Source organism: Dendrobates tinctorius, unplaced genomic scaffold, assembly GCF_039654945.1.
Source record: "Dendrobates tinctorius isolate UK_male_01 unplaced genomic scaffold, ASM3965494v1 ptg000126l, whole genome shotgun sequence".
Taxonomy (NCBI): domain Eukaryota; kingdom Metazoa; phylum Chordata; class Amphibia; order Anura; family Dendrobatidae; genus Dendrobates; species Dendrobates tinctorius.
Genome location: NW_027361794.1, coordinates 19,786,106 through 19,803,787, shown reverse-complemented (window position 1 = coordinate 19,803,787; position 17,682 = coordinate 19,786,106). Strand labels below are relative to the sequence as shown.

The following is a 17,682-nucleotide window of genomic DNA, read 5'->3' as shown; positions in this document are numbered from 1 at the left end:
TGCACCACCAGGTTCAAGGTGTGAGCCAAGCAAGGTATGTGGCAGAGTTTTGAAAGGGCTATGGCTGCCACAAAATTACGGCCGTTATCACGAACTACCTTGCCTGCCTCAAGATGTACACTGCACAGCCATGACTCAGTTTGTCGCTTCAAGTACTCGGCCAGCACCTCGGCGGTGTGTCTGTTGCCCAAACACATCATCTGCAACACAGCCTGCTGACGCTTTCCACTAGCTGCTCGATAGGGGGACACCTCGTGTGCAACAGTGGCAGCTGCAGATGGAGTGCTCGTACGACTGCGCTCTGTGGACGAGCTTTCGCTTCTGGAGGAGGAGGAGGAGGAGGGTCGAACGCCTACAGCCAACTGTTTGCTATACCGTGGGCTAGGCAGCACTGTCCCACCACCGCTGTCCCCTGTGGACCCTGCATCCACCACATTAACCCAGTGCGCAGTGATGGACACGTAACGGCCCTGGCCATGCTGACTGGACCATGCATCAGTTGTGAGGTGCACCTTTCCGCTCACTGACTGCTTGAGTGCATGGACAATGCGGTCTTTCACATGATGGTGGAGGGCTGGGATGGCTTTGCGAGAGAAGTGGCGACTGGGTAGGTCATAGCGTGGTACTGCATAGGCCATGAGTTCGCGGAAAGCTGCGCTTTCCACCAACCGAAAGGGCATCATCTCAATCGAGATTAGTTTGGCAATGTGGGCGTTCAAACCCAGTGTACGCGGATGAGAGACTGAGTACTTTCTTGACCTACTCATAGTGTCTGGGAGGGTGAGCTGGACTTGAGAGCTGCATATGGTGGAAGTAGCGGTGGACAGGGCGGACTGAGAGAGGGTTGATGATGGTGATGGAGTTGGTGTTCTTTCTGATGACCTAGAATCAATTTTTCGTTGATATGACATTCCCTGACTGCTGTGGCCTTGCAACGACACCTCAACATTTGCTGCTGTGCTAACCGGTGGGCTTACAGTGGGGGAAACAATGTAGCGTTGCTGACTACCTTCGTTGTGATCAGTTGCACGTGTGGCACTTGAGGTTTGGTGTTGTGTCCACGCTTGCAAGTGCACGGTGTTTAAATGTCTAAGCATGCAACTGGTATTCACATTTTTCAGATTTTTCCCTCGGCTAAAGGTCTTTGCGCACTTCTTACAGATAACCTTGGCCTGATCATGAGGATTTTGTTCAAAAAAGTGCCACACTGCACTCTTCCTACTTTGGCAGACATTTTGCGGCCTAGCACGCTGTGATCTTTTGACCCTCTGGACAAGCTGTCCAGCAACTCTTTTGATTTTTGGAACCTGTCTTTGGAGTGCTCCGGGCCTGCCAGATAACAGCTGTTGCGATGTCGATGTCTGCTGTGGATGCTCCTTATCTGAGCTATTGGAAGCAGCACCCTCTTCCCCCAATGGATGCCAATCTGGGTCAACAACTGGGTCATCCATCACCTCCTCTTCAATGTCATGTGCACCTTCCTCTGTGTCACCGTGTATGGTGGTATAGTGTGCGGGAAGGGGCACCTGAGTCTCATCAGGGTCAGAATCTGGCTCTGTACACAGCGAGGACAATGTAGTGCTCTGAGTGAATGTACCAGCAGAATCATCCATCAGCGGCTGTGCATCAGTGCACTCCATGTCAGATTCATCTTGGCCTGGGTAATTCATCATTTGACTTGATAATCCAGGCATGGTATGTGAAAACAGCTCCATGGAGTAATCAGTAGTATGGCCTGCGTAATCCTTCAATCTTGGTTGGGGTGAAGGACACAAGGAAAGGTGTGGTTCATGAACATGAGCCTCCAATGACGACTCAGTGCTTTTACTTTTTACAACTGAAGAAGAGGAGGCGATAGAGCTGGAGGCTGAGTCAGCAATGTAAGACAAAACTTTTTCCTGATGCTCTGGCTTTAAAAGCGGTTTGCCAACTCCTAGAAAACTAAGCCTTCGAAGCCTTATGTAGCCAGACGATGACGCAGGCTCAACACCTCCTGCATTCGGTCCTATTTTGCTCTTGCCACTACCATCAGATCCACCACCAACACCATCATTACCAGCTGCCAACCCCCGCCCAATTCCACGGCCTCTTCCACCAGCCTTCCTCATTTTTGGTAGAAATGTAGTCAAAATCCAACAAATTATATAGTAATGTAAAACAAGGTACAAGGTGTCTATAGGACAGGGGAGATTTTGAATTTCTGCTCACACTAGTGGACACTGGACACTTTTGGATTGTGTGAGGCCCACTGAATATCTGAGCGCTATGTCACAGGCTCGATGGCACAGCTGTGACCAAAGAGACTAGAGGATAAGTGAGGTTTTGAATTTCTGCTCACACTAGTGGACACTAGACACTTTTGGATTGTGTGAGGCCCACTGAATATCTGAGCGCTATGTGACAGGCTCGATGGCACTGCTGTGACCAAAGTGACTAGAGGATAAGTGAGATTTTGAATTTCTGCAGACACTTGTGGACACTGGACACTTTTGGATTGTGTGAGGCCCACTGAATATCTGAGCGCTATGTCACAGGCTCGATGGCACAGCTGTGACCAAAGTGACTAGAGGATAAGTGAGGTTTTGAATTTCTGCTCACACTAGTGGACACTGGACACTTTTGGATTGTGTGAGGCCCACTGAATATCTGAGCGCTATGTCACAGGCTCGATGGCACAGCTGTGACCAAAGTGACTAGAGGATAAGTGAGATTTTGAATTTCTGCAGACACTTGTGGACACTGGACACTTTTGGATTGTGTGAGGCCCACTGAATGTCTGAGCACTATGTCACAGGCTCGATGGCACAGCTGTGACCAAAGTGACTAGAGGATAAGGGAGATTTTGAATTTCTGCAGACACTTGTGGACACTGGACACTTTTGGATTGTGTGAGGCCCACTGAATATCACAGCGCTATGTCACAGGCAGAAATTGGCTAGTGTATCACAAACTACAAGGTGTATGTAGAATTGGGCAGAGTAGGAATCTCCCTAGAGTGCAGGTCTGTAAGAACGGAACATGTCCTCGACTTATTCTCACAGAGTGACACAGATAGCTTCACTGTGGCTGTGATAACAGCCGTTACACGGTACTGTGTGAGGAGCGTACACCGCTGTATGGTGTGAAAACATGCACGCTCAGTACCTCAGCAGGACAAAAAAAAAAAATTGGGATTGCTTTTAAAAAAGCAGTTTGCGGCTCAGTACCTCAGCAGGACAAAAAAAAAAAAATTGGGATTGCTTTTAAAAAAGCAGTTTACAGAGCAGTGGGTAAACAGCAATGCAGCTGTCAGGAAGCCTTAGGCCTCTTTCACACATCAGGTTTTCGCCGTCAGGCGCGATCTGGCGCTTTTGACAAAAACCGGATCCGGCGAAATGCAATGCCGGATCCAGTTTCCCCTCCATTGACTTGCATTAGAGCCGGATCGAGCCGGATGGCCATGCGTTTCATGCGGTTTTCGCCGGATCCGGCAATGTGTCGCGATCCGGCGTCTGGAAAAAACGGCTACTGTAACGTTTTTTGTCTCCGGCGAAAAAGCCGGACACGCAGGATCCGGCATGTCCGGCTTTTTCACACAATGAAAGCCTATGAGCACCGCAATGCGCCTGATCCGGCGACAGCCGGATCCGGTGGCCGGATCCGTTTTTTTTTGGTCTGAGCATGCTCAGTAGCTCTGCCCACAAGACATATATAAAAGCAAGACAGTGGGACCCTCAGCCACACCCAACATGCCACCCAAGACAAGAACCAGGTGCAGGAGAAGGCAGAAGACATCTGCAGCAGCACCATCAGCACCACCACCACCCCAAATGGAGCAGCATGCTGAACAACGGGAGGGGAGTCCAGCAGCAGATGAGAGACGGTAATTATCAAATCCCCCATTCCTCCAAACTAGGGCCATGGAATATCAAGATATTCATTGGCCCTTTGTTTCTCTTTATTCAACAGCCGCCCAAGAGATGCAGCAGCAGCAATGGCAGCACTGGCAGCAGCAACACCACCCACAGCCATGGAGTCTGGCCAGCAGGAAGACAGCACATCTTCTTCTGGGAGCCCTCCCTCGCATCGTCAGCGTTTGACGGTAAGTTTTTATTTCCAAAATCCATCATCTCTGTAATATATGTCTATTCATTGCCTTTTATTTCAAAACAGGAATCACAAGATGAAGAGGAGCTCCCAGAAGAAGAAGGAAGGGGTGGACAGACACCTGGAGTGGGCTCACAATTGGTAAGATTTTTGCATCAAACGCAGAAACACAACATCACACTACACACAACACATAGAAAACAATGTTCTGCAGACCACACACAGAAAAAACAAATGCCTACATCCAAAGACATAACATTTTTTGTTTTCTTCTCTAGTCTTCCCAATCTGGTGCTCGGCCAAGAGGTCCTCGCAGTGCCTCCCAGGGTCGTCGGCGACAGCAACGCGGCGGTCACCAGCGTCTAAGTATAAATATTTTTGCTTTGTTTTTTTTGCACTTTTTATTTCATTTCTTTTGTGGAGGCTAATTATGTTATTTTTGTCTTTTTCTTTAACAGCCTTCACAGCGTGCTCCCGACTCTGACAGTGAGGATGGAGGAATCGATGTGGACCACCTCATCGATCTCGTCAGAGAAAGGGAGCCGCTCTGGAATATGGCTGACCGCCGCCATGCTGACCTTATCGTTACCCGACGACTCTGGGAGGAAATCTGTTCGCTCCTTGTGGACCGCTGGGAGGACCTCGATGCTCGGGCCCAGATTAAAGAGCGTAAGTATATACAGTACCGGTTGCTTGATTTAAACCAGTGTTTCCCGAACTCCTGTCCTCGTGGTCCCCACGGATCATGTGTTCAGGATTTCTATTTACTTTGGAAATCCTGAAAACATGACCCCTGGGGACCATGAGGACTGGAGTTTGGGAAACACTGATGTTGTATACTAACCACTTTGTCCTTTCTCGTTTCAGGGGAGAGAATTGTGAAGCGGTGGCGGTCTGTGAGGGATCGTTTCAAGAAGGAGTTCAATAAAGAGATGCGGGCCCCGAGTGGATCTGGAGGACGCAGGAGCAAGTACAAGTACGCACGAGCCCTGTCGTTCCTCCGGGATACAATGGTCACCAGAAGGTAAATATTACACACCACATGTGACAAAAAAATGTTTAGATGTAACTTTTTTTTTCAGCCAGGGCCATACCATGTCAGTATTTTAATTGTTTTTTTTTCTCTTTATTCCACAGCACGGTGAGCAGCACTCGGGAGCCTGCACGATTGGACCCTTCTGAGGCGATCTCTGAGGAGACCGGCACCGAGGGACACTTCGACCGCCCCGGTACATCTGCACCTTCCCAGCCTTCCCACACATTCGACCCATCTGTCCCATCCACCAGCACAGGAGCATCGTGGCCGCCTACATTACATGAAGCTGCTGGTGAGGAGATCGCTTTCCCTTTACCCCACCCTTCTGCCCCTGCCACCTCTAGTACACCTGCGGGTACTGGGCGGCAGCGGCAGAGGGGTCAGGAAAAGACTTATGCGCCAGAGTTCTTGCATCTGAATGCATCTTTCCAGAACTGTCTAAAAGTCTTGTCAGAGCAAATCTCCGCAGGCTTTCAGCAGATCAACTCCAGCATTCTGGAGGTGAAGACACTTCTGCAAACCATGCATTCAGAAGCAAGATCTTCGCCAAACCACACCTTTTTCAGGTCTGTTGTGGAGCGCATGGAAACGCTCTCTCCTACCCAGCAGATGCATGTAATGCATTCATGCCACGGTGCTCTCCAGCACGTTACCTCCCAACCTCCTCTTCCCACCCCAGTAGTTCCTCCACCTGCACCCCCTCCAGCCACTTTCCATCCTCCCCCTCCTATTACATACCATCCACCTCCCCAGCACCAGCCACCTCCCCAGTACCAGCAACCTCCCCAGTACCAGACATCTCCCCACTTCCAGCAACCTGCCCCGTGCCAAACTCCTTCCCCGTACCAAACTCCTTCCCCATACAACTTGCCATCAACATCATCTGCTCCTACAGTCCCTGCCCAACCCTCCACTCCACCGCCCACCACCTCTTCTGCCTCCCACATGTCCACCCATTCTGTAGCTTTTTCCACACCTTCACCTCTAACTGTTCCTTCCCCACCACGATCCCAGTCCTCTCTCCACACTCCCAGTGTCGAAGTGTCCCGCAGCCCCTCCAGCAGTATTTCCACCCCACACTACACCGAGTTGTAATGGTTTTTTTTAATAAAAATGCCCATTTGTTTGTTTTCAAACATTTATTCAAAAAGTTTTTTTAACTAACTTTAAAAACATTTTACAAAAAAAAAAATTTTTAAATAAAAGTTAAATTACTTTTACAATGGTTGTCTGTCATTTCTTTCTGCAGCGAAATATGTTTACAAAAAAGGTTAAATAATTTCAAAGGTCAAAAGGTATTCAAAACCTGGTATATAACTGTGGGTAAATTTTACCTTTTTGCCACAGTTGTGTTCCTGGTTGTGTTGGAAGCTAAGTATTTCACCTAAAAAGTTGTGTTTATTGTTGGTGATTTCCTAACAATGTACACAACTTTTGTTAAAAGGTGAAACACTTTGCATAAAACACAACCAGGTACACACCTGTGGCCTAAAGGTAAAAATAGAGACCATGACAAGATAGCCAACTTTGGTTGGCAAAGGTATATACTGTTGGTACACAAGTTTGGTTAAGGGCACAAATCTTTCACACTCTGTCATCCTGCCAGTGTACTCTGCCTTGAGGTGACATAAAGTATAGTGCAAAATTGTCCCTCATTACTGAAACCGTCACAGAACTTCTAGTGGTAATGTCATGGTAATCTTGCAAGGTGGTTTCTTCAGAGGTGTCCTCAATGGAAATGGATTCCTTGCAGATAACAAAATTGTGGAGTACCACGCAAGCTTTGATCACCTCGTCCACAGTTTCTGTCTTGAGGTTGATCGCAGTCAATAGGACCCGCCATTTGGCTGTCAGAATACCAAAGGTACATTCAACCATTCTTCTTGCTCTTGTGAGGCGGTAATTAAAAATGCGTTTTGTTCTTGGCAATCCTCTGCTAGAGTACGGTTTCAAAAGGTGTTCTGAGATTTGGAAGGCTTCATCCCCTACACAGACAAATGGCATAGGTGGACCAGATGTTTGCGGCAGCGGTCTAGGGGGTGGGAACTGGAAGGTGTTTCCATACAGTTTACACCCCATGGCAGACAGTTTGAAAACTTGAGAGTCATTGGAGCGGCCATAGGCCCCAATATCAACAGCAATAAATTTGTATTCCGCGTCAGTGATGGCCATGAGGACAATGGAGAAATATTTCTTGTAATTGAAATATTCCGATCCCGATCCGGCTGGCTTTACAATGCGGATATGTTTCCCGTCCACAGCGCCCAAGCAGTTGGGAAACTGACTTATCTGTTGAAACTTTTCTGAAATTTCAATCCACTCCTCTGTTGTGGGCTCTGGTAAAAACTCTTCAGCTAAGGAGTCCCACAGTGCACGGCATGTGTACTTCACTATTCCAGATATGGTGGAAATCCCGAGTCTGTACTGGAAATGCAGTAACGAAAGGGATTCTCCAGTTGCAAGAAATCTGTGGGGAATTAAAAAACAATCAATTAGTTTAAAATCACAGCATTACATACCAAAACTCAGCTCTAACACTTGGAGATACAAACTACCACCAACAAGATTGCAGTGAAAGTGTGCTCTGATGCGAGCACATCCAATAAATGTGGCTTACCTTAAAGTCACCATCAAACGCTCTGCGGGTGAAACGGAGAAGCGGCAATAGGTGTCCGCTTTTCTTATGAGGTGTGCAATGCGCTCCACCAAGTAATCAAAATTCTCCATTTTCATCCGAACATATCCAAAAAATTTATCCAGGTTTCGTCTAAGGTTCATGCAGAGTGTAGAATAGACCCCACGCGTCATTCTCTTGGCTGTGATGGGGTGGATCCACAAACGTCGTCTACGATGCCTGATGCGCTGCTGTCTCGCTCTCTCCTTCTCCAGAACAATCACCCTCAAACGATTCGCCTCCGCTGTAAAATCCGCCAAATTCTTCAAAATATTTCCAATCACAACATCCATCTTCGCCAGTAACTTGCTCTTCTCTCCAACCTGCACTTTCTCCTCTCCAACCTGTCAAAGAAGGGCTGTAGGAACATGCTATATATAGTTTTTCAGTAGCCAATCCCGTTCGGAAGGCCACAAGGGGCGATTTTAACAACCGGATCCGGCGTAATCCGTCGAAAAACGGAGCAAAAACCGGATGAACCGGATGAGACGGATCCGGTTTTGTCTGTGACGAACAAGACGGATCCGGCAGAAAAACGGATCCATCACATCCGGTTTTACGAAATATTTGCCGGATCCGGCGCTCCGGCACGACGCCGGATCGCGCCTGACGCCGAAAACCTGATGTGTGAAAGTAGCCTTAGAAGGCAGCCCAACAACCAACACCACTGATACACCACAATATAGCCTCCCCTTGCACTGCACACACAGTGACTGGTGTGTTGTACAGGCACAATCGCTAGCAGCAGAAGCAGTTTTTTTGTCTTCTTCCCTGCCTAACGCTCTCCCTACAGAATCAGCAGCAACCTCTCCCTATACTAAGATCGGCAGAAGTAAGATGGCGGTCGGCGTGCACGCCCTTTTATACCCCCTGTGACGCCCACCAAAGCAAGCCAATCACTTGCATGCCCTTCTGAAAGATGGTGGTGACCCGTGCCTATGTCATCACGTTGCCCACAGTGTCCGTGGATCCTGATTGGCTGAAAAAGAGCGCAAAACAAACTTTTGAAACGCGACTTTGGCTCGTAAGTCGCCGACCTCATCCTAGGGTCGGGTTTCGTTTCATGAAACCCGACTTTGCCAAAAGTCGGCGACTTTTGAAATTTTTCGACCCGTTTCGCTCAACTCTAGTCCCGGCTATAAAAAGCGCGTATGACCGTTCGGCCATGAGCTAGTATAGTCTCTAGTTGCTACTGTGTGAATGATGATGAATGTATGAACCTGCGAATGACTCATTAAGATCCCCTTCCTCTGATATTACGAATGTGTACAGGGACTTAGATTAGAGTCAACGCCAGCGTGTGGTAAGCCTCAAGCCACTACAGCATCATCCACAGTGCTAGCGTCTGACATTGCACCTGCTTCCTTGCTTTGTCGACTAGGGGCAGTGTCCTACGCCGCGCTGCAGTTGCAGCCCTCTTTGGCGTCCGCACAGTAGGTCTAGACGGACGCAGCTCCTCTGTCTTGGGCCCTGCTCCTGTGACCTGATACCGTGTGTGCATTTACCTGAGACCTGTGACACTAACAGGCTCAGCCTTTTGTGTTTACCTCTGCTGGCATCTCTGTGAGCAAACAGAGATTGCTTACCGCACTTGGGTGACGTTCAACCCGCGTGCGCATTTCCGCCATATTGCTCGTCTGCCATTATCTAGCAGTGGTGTAACACCTACTGCACGGTGGACCCCGAGCGGTGAACGCACTTTATTATTTATTTTTATTCGGTGCGTTCCGCCGTCCCTAACACTAATTCTGTATAACACCATCCTTAGTTACATAGTGTCCTCTTTTATTATATATAACACCGTCTCTTATTACGTATCATCCTCTCTAGTTATATATGGTGCTGTCCCTTATTATATAGCTTCCTCTGCTGTTATGTATAGTGCTGTCTCTTACATAGTGTATTCTTGTTAATTTTGTTATTCACAGCGCCCTCTTATTACATAGTTTCCTCTCTTTTTAGATATAAAATGACTGCTGATGGAGGAGCCGGTGACCAGACTACCAGTCCATCAGCTCCTCCATTAGAAAGGAAGCTTTCCCATGACCATCAGCCATCATTGCATTATACAGCTAACAAGACAGGACGGTATGTAATAAAAAATAGGGCTCTATATAATCCATTATGTAAGGGACGGTACTGTACATAAGAGAGGGCACTGTATAATAAGGAATGGCAATATACATAATAAAGGAGACTATGTAATGTATATACATGTATGTGTGTGATTATATAATAGTATAAATATATATATATATACACACACACGTAGCTTTGATGCCATAAAAAGAGGGGGGACCAAACACATTTCTTGCACAGGGGCCCCAAGCTGTCAGTGTCTGCCCCTGGTGAGGGGAATAATAGCGGGAAGGTCACTGACTGAGGAGAAGTCTCCATGTAGCGTCTGCACTCCGGAGATCATGTGACCCCTGACTCCTCCCCTCCTGTGACCTCATCACAGGTCCTGTGCACACAGGGCAGCCATATATGTGGAGTGCGGCTCTGTGGGTGGAGGTCGGTGCTGGAGGCTCCATTATTCTCTATGTGGGGTGCGGCTCTGTGGGTGGAGGTCGGTGCTGGAGGCTCCATTATTCTCTATGTGGAGTGCGTCTCTGCGGGTGGAGGTAAGTGCTGGAGGCTCCATTATTCTCTATGTGGAGTGCGGCTCTGCGGGTGGAGGTTGGTGCTGGAGGCTCCATTATTCTCTATGTGGAGTGCGGCTCTGCGGGTGGAGGTCGGTGCTGGAGGCTCCATTATTCTCTATGTGGAGTGTGGCTCTGTGGGTGGAGGTCGGTGCTGGAGGCTCCATTATTCTCTATGTGGAGTGCGGCTCTGCGGGTGGAGGTAAGTGCTGGAGGCTCCATTATTCTCTATGTGGAGTGCGGCTCTGCGGGTGGAGGTTGGTGCTGGAGGCTCCATTATTCTCTATGTGGAGTGCGGCTCTGCGGGTGGAGGTCGGTGCTGGAGGCCCCATTATTCTCTATGTGGAGTGCGGCTCTGCGGGTGGAGGTCGGTGCTGGAGGCTCCATTATTCTCTATGTGGAGTGCGGGTGGATGTCGGTGCTGGAGGTCGGTGCCGGAGGCTCCATTATTCTCTATGTGGAGTGCGGCTCTGCGGGTGGAGGTCGGTGCCGGAGGCTCTATTATTCTCTATATGGAGTGCGGCTCTGCGGGTGGAGGTCGGTGCTGGAGGCTCCATTATTCTCTATGTGGAGTGTGGCTCTGCGGGTGGAGGTCGGTGCTGGAGGCTCCATTATTCTCTATGTGGAGTGCGGCTCTGCGGGTGGAGGTCGGTGCTGGAGGCTCCATTATTCTCTATGTGGAGTGCGGCTCTGCGGGTGGAGGTTGGTGCTGGAGGCTCCATTATTCTCTATGTGGAGTCTGGCTCTGCGGGTGGAGGTCGGTGCCGGAGGCTCCATTATTCTCTATGTGGAGTGCGGCTCTGCGGGTGGAGGTCAGTGCTGGAGGCTCCATTATTCTCTATATGGAGTGCGGCTCTGCGGGTGGAGGTCGGTGCTGGAGGCTCCATTATTCTCTATGTGGAGTGCGGGTGGATGTCGGTGCTGGAGGTCGGTGCCGGAGGCTCCATTATTCTCTATGTGGAGTGCGGCTCTGCGGGTGGAGGTCGGTGCCGGAGGCTCCATTATTCTCTATATGGAGTGCGGCTCTGTGGGTGGAGGTCGGTGCTGGAGGCTCCATTATTCTCTATGTGGAGTGCGGCTCTGCGGGTGGAGGTTGGTGCTGGAGGCTCCATTATTCTCTATGTGGAGTCTGGCTCTGCGGGTGGAGGTCGGTGCCGGAGGCTCCATTATTCTCTATGTGGAGTGCGGCTCTGCGGGTGGAGGTCAGTGCTGGAGGCTCCATTATTCTCTATATGGAGTGCGGCTCTGCGGGTGGAGGTTGGTGCTGGAGGCTCCATTATTCTCTATGTGGAGTGCGGCTCTGCGGGTGGAGGTAAGTGCTGGAGGCTCCATTATTCTCTATGTGGAGTGCGGGTGGAGGTAAGTGTTGGAGATTCCCCATTACTGAGCGTGGGGGACATTAACCCCTTCAGACTCTTTTAGGGTTGTTGTTGCCACTTTATAAGAATCATTACGTTTTTGTTCTGCTTCCTGTAAGAGATACATACGACCCAACTATGGAAGACAGGAAGAGAGGAAACGGATTGTTCTCATAGTACTGGGCCCCTTTCTTGGCCGCACACAGTGTAATGCTCCCATTATGCCCCTGTAAGCAGGGTTCTGCCACCACAACCAGCTGCCTCAGGCACTTTGCCATGGCCGGTAGCTCAGATTCTTCACTGGCAACTGAAACTCTCCCTCTTCCCATTGATTCCACAGGGCCCAGTCTGGATGGCAGTGTTTTTGTATAAAAGCAGCACAGCCTTGAGGATTCGTTCTTCTTATGACACCTTTTTACACCCCTTATGCAGTATATACAGTGGCATTTAAAAGTTTGGGCACCCCTGGTCAAAATTACTGTTATTGTGACCAGTTAAGCAAGTTGAAGATGAAATAATCTCTAAAAGGGCTAAAGTTAAAGATGACACATTTTCTCTGTACTTTAGGCCCAAAAAATTGTATATTGTCTTTTTTTATATTTTAAAAATTACAATAAGGAAAATAGGCCAATGCAAAAGTTTGGGCACCCTGCATAGTTAGTACCTAGTAGCACTCCCTTTTAAAATATCACAGCTTGTAAATGTTTTTAGTAGCCAGACAAGAGTCTTTCAATTCTTGTTTAATAGATTTTCATCCATTCTTCCTTGGAAAATTCTTCCATTTCTGTGAGATTCCTGGGTCGTCTTGCATGCACTGCTATTTTGAGGACTAGCCACAGATTTTCAATGATGATCGAATCGGGGGACTGTGAGGGCCATTGAAAAACCTCTAGCTATCGCCTTTTGAGGTAGTCTATTGTGGATTTTGATGTATGTGATCATTATCCATTTGTAGAAGCCATCCTGTTTTCAAATTCAGCTTTTTTACACATGGTCTTATGTTTGCATCAAGAATTTGGTGAAATTTCATTGACTCCATTCTTCCCTCTACCTGTGAAATGTTCCCTGTTTGCCATTGTCTGCAACATAACTCCAAAGCATGATTGATCCATCCCCATGCTTAATGGTTGGAGAGATGTTCTTTTCCTGAAATTCTATGCAATTTTTTCTCTGCACATACCTTTGATCATTGCGACCAAAGAGTTTTAACTTCAACGATTCACAGGACTTGTTTCTAAAATGCATTGGGCTTGTTTAGATGTTGCATACCTCTGATGAGGGTGCAGGAGAGGTTTTCTTCTGATGACTCTTCCATGAAGGCCATATTTGATAAGGTGTCTCTGAACAGTAGAACAATTACCACAACTCCAGAATCTGCTAAATCTTTCTGAAGGTCTTTTGCAGTCAAGTGGGGGTTCTGATATGCCTTTCTAGCAATCCTACAAGCAGCTCTCTCTGAAATTTTGCTTGGCCTTCCAGACCTTATCTTGACCTCCACTGTTCCTGTAAACTGCTATTTCTGAATTACATATTGAACTGAGGAAAGGACAACTTGAAAACGCTTTGCTATCTTCTTATAGCCTTCTCCTGCTTTGTGGGCCTCCACCATTTTCATTTTCGGAGTGCAAGGCAGCTGCTTAAAAGAACCCATGGTGGCTGTTTTTTCGCACAAGGTTAGAGGAGGCTATGTGTTTCTAAACCTGTGGAATCTGCATCAGCTGGCTTTTCCTAACATTGAGGGTGAACAAGCCATATCCCTTACAGGCTAATTAAGGTCTGAAACCTTGGTCAAAGTTATCTGAGCACACAAATCTCCAAAGGTGCCCAAACTTTAGCATCGGACCATTTTTCTTTTTGTAATTTTTAAAATGTGAAAAAATTACAATGTGTATTACTTTTTAGCCTAAAATACAAAACAAATGTGTCATCTTTAACTTTAGGCCTTTTAGAGATCATTTTATCTTCAACTTGCTTAACTGTTCACAATAACAGTAATTTTGACCAGGGGTGCCTAAACTTTTGTATGCCACAGTATGATGCCCCTCACACAGTATAAAGTTTCCACAGTACTGGCATCTATCACACAAAGATATATTCACAGTATTGCCATACCCCCACACATATAATGTTCCTACAGTACCTCCATCCCCCCTGTTGTAGCTGCTTTTTGTTCTGACCAAGCGTCAGATATGCCAGATCACCAGTGAGTCCAGATTAGGAGTTTTTTGCCCTTCTGTTCACAAGCGCTTGGAGACAAAGAGACTCAACACACACGAGCCGTGGTCAAATCACTTTATCTGATGTAATGAAATACAAGGCAATCTTTTATACCATTTACAACAATATGTAATTCGATGGCATGTGGCCCCCACCATCACCTTCAGGATTACAACATGTCTACAATGTACCCAGAACATGTTGTTACTGACTATTGAGAGCACATATGATAACAAGTATAGTTTCCTTGAAAACAGAGACTAGTAGTCTACATAAGAATAATTCTAGCAATAATAGGCAAAAGACAATTTAAGTCTTAAAGGCATTTAAAGGGATATAAAAGCAAACCATTAACTCTTCTCTATCACCCCACACACAGTATAATCTCACAGTACCACCATCCCACCACCCAGTATAATGTTCCCAAAGTATCACCATCCTATCACACACAGTATTTTGTTCCCACAATAATGGCTTCCCACACCCACCACACAGGATAATGTCCCCACAGTACTGCCCCCTACATGTGCAATATGATACCATCCACTTCACTGACTACCTCTGACCACCAACAGTTAATTAACAAATACTCAGCCTCATTCTTGGTGCAGATACTAATGACCCCAGGATCTATGAGATATTTCCCATACGATAGTTGGATAGGCAGAGTGTATCATCCATAACGGTAGCCCACTCGGTCGCTATTATGCCTATGAATTGAGAGGGCTCGTGGGGTTTGGTGTTGGTCACCCTCTCCTTCCCATCATCACAGTTTCAGTGATATCCACATTCCCATGACGGTGATACCGTTCAGGGTCGGTCTGGCCTGGCGGGGTACCGGGGATTCCCCCAGTGGGCCCTTGGCAGAGGAAGGAAAGGAGAGAAGGAGAACAAGAAAAAAAGTCAGTGTCAGAAAAAAAGGACCAGGATGGATCTAAGGCCGGCGGCACAATGGATATATAGGGGGGCAGGCAAAAAGGATCAGGATGGATATAACTGGAATGACACGATGGATATATGGGGGCAGGAAAGAGGACCCAGGAGGATATAAGGGGGGTGGCAGGATGGATATATGGGGGGCAGGAAAAAGAACCAGAATGGATTTAAGGGAGGCAAGCAGGATGGATATATGGGGGGCAGGAAAAAAGGATCAGGATGGATATAACAGGGATGACACGATGGATATATGGGGGCAGGAAAGAGGACCAAGGTGGATATAAGGGGGCGGCAGAATGGATATAAGGGGGGCAGTAAAGAAGGACCAGGATGGATATAACAGGGACGACACGATGGATATATGGGGGCAGCAAAAAGGGCCAGGATGGATATAACAGGGACGACACGATGGATATATGGGGGCAGCAAAAAGGGCCAGGATGGATAAAAGTGAGGCAAGCAGGATGGATATATCGAGGGCAGTAAAAAAAAAAAACAAAGCATCAGGACGGATATGTGTGTGTGTGGGGGGGGGGGGCAAGAAAAAAGGATCAGGATGGATATAAGGGGGCCGGCAGGATGGATATATGGGGGGGGGGGCAAGAAAAAAGGATCAGGATGGATATAAGGGGGTGGCTGGATGGATATATGGGGGGCAGGAAAAAAGGACCAGGATGGATATAAGGGGGGCAAGCACAATGCATACATGGGGGGGTCCAGGATGCATATATATGGGTGGGGCCGGGATGGACATATGGGGGGGAGCCAGCATGGATTTATGGAGAAGGCATATGGGGTGGGGCAGGACAAGGGACATATGGGGGCCAGTATGGATATCTGGGGACCAGGCTGCACAAGGGACATAGGGTGCCAGGCTGGGGCATATTATAAAATATAGGGGGTCAGGCTAGGTGAGATTATTAAATAATGGGGGCCAGGATGAGGGACTTAATTACTGTTTGGGGGCCAGAATGAGGAACATGCTATATTAGTTTATGGTGACAAGTGGGGAACATAATTTCTTTAGTGTCCAATTAGGGACATTATTACTACTGTAATATAATTTAATTTCTAGGAAGCTTTTTTCCATGGAGGGTTCAAAATGGGGGTGCTGTTACTGTGCAGAGCTGCACTATGTCCTTTTCTTTCTTTTTTTTCTTTAACTCTTTTTATTAAAGGATTCCACAACATAGTATATCAAACATAGAACATTACATTATAGAGTCAGAGTTATTCATAGTGACATAACCATGATATCATATTTCAGTAATAAGAAACAAACAAAACAGTTACAACGCTATATTCTTACTCAGTACATTATACCATTTGTTGCATCTTTTAGCTTACAGGGTTTATTTAGGATCCTTGAGCTCGTATCAGGTCGGATTATAGAAGATACACATTCTAAAATTCACATAAATCAAAGCTTGCATGGTCTAGAAGCGACACACATCATGGGCCATATCTCGAAATCAAAGAGACCATATCATTAGGAGCAAAGTGTGTCTAAGGGGAGTCACACCACCTTTCCCAAATCCTATGGAACTTCTGGGGTCACTTCCTGTTTTTATATAATATGTTCTCGTAAGGAATTATATCATTTACCAATTTTTTCCATTGATTAATCGAAGGGGATCTCCCTCCCATCCATATCAACACCACTGCCTTCCTAGCCATAAATAAAACCTCTATCATAATGAACCCACATCTCTTCATCCACAACACCCAGGAGACATAATCCAGGAGTGCATTCAATCGGTATTCCCAATATTCGTTCCAACGTATACATGACATCACTCCAATACCCCGTATACTACCACAGCTGCAGATAAGGCCTCTTTCACACATCCGGCGTTGGAAATCCGGCGTGGTGCGGCGAAAAGATGGAGAGCCGGATGCAGCTGGGAACGCAGGGTATGCGGCGCAACTTACGGCGCCGGATTAGCTGTAAAGAAGTCGGGGAAGAAAAGCGAGGCCGGTGAGGAGAGCAGGGAAGAAAAGCGAGGCCAGTGAGGAGAGCGGGGAAGAAAAGCGAGGCCGGTGAGGAGAGAGAGAGAGAGAGAGAGGAAGGAGAAAGAGAGCGCTCCGGGCATGCGCACAGGGTCAAATGGTGCATGCGGCGGCCGGATCAGATGTAAGCCTGATCCGGCGGCCGGAATGTGCCATAGAGTAACATTGTCCCGCAGAGCCGGGAGGGCCGCATCCGGCCATGTCCGGCTTTTTGCGCCGGACAAAAAAACGCTGCAGCATGCGTCCTGTCCGGCCGCCAGACGGGAGAATTCTGCCGGATCCGGTAAAAACCGGAACAAACAGAAGCACATGCGGCGCAATCCGGCGTATGTGCTTCTCAATTACAAAAAAACGCATCCGGCGTTAATAAAAAACTGATCCGTTTTTTTACACACATGCCGGATTATGCCTGACGGCACAAACCGGATGTGTGAAAGAGGCCTTAGGTGCCAAAAATCCCCCCCCGATTCCCCACATCTATGGCATTCATCCGTTGCTCTTCTGCCGAATTTATGAAGTCTGCTTGGGGTCAAGTACGACTGGTGAAGAATATACAATTGGATCAAATTGTTGTTTGCAGCTGGTGACCCCATCGTGTGTGCCGCCAGGGCGTCATTCCACTGTTCATCAGTGATAGAAGGTATAAAGCGGCGCCACTTACTTTCTACAATGAGCTGAGTGGAGGCAATCTTAGAGTTCAATAAAAGTTGTAGAGAGAGGAAA

At 47.6% G+C, this 17,682-nt stretch overlaps 3 protein-coding genes across 3 annotated transcripts in view; all 3 read left to right on the top strand.

The window, feature by feature from the left end:
• The window catches only part of LOC141047065 (uncharacterized), a 570,550-nt gene that overhangs the window by 49,645 nt on the left and 503,223 nt on the right, over nt 1-17,682 (top strand). The gene's annotated exons all lie outside the window — the stretch shown is intronic.
• LOC141047070 (uncharacterized) overlaps nt 1-17,682 on the top strand; it is a 99,387-nt gene that overhangs the window by 48,009 nt on the left and 33,696 nt on the right. The window lies entirely within an intron of this gene.
• LOC141047075 (uncharacterized) overlaps nt 11,509-17,682 on the top strand; it is a 94,297-nt gene continuing 88,123 nt past the window's right edge. The window contains exon 1 of the mRNA XM_073542017.1: nt 11,509-11,585. Coding sequence (XP_073398118.1) covers nt 11,559-11,585 — 27 coding nt within the window. The 5' untranslated portion in view covers nt 11,509-11,558. The remainder of the gene's footprint in view (nt 11,586-17,682) is intronic.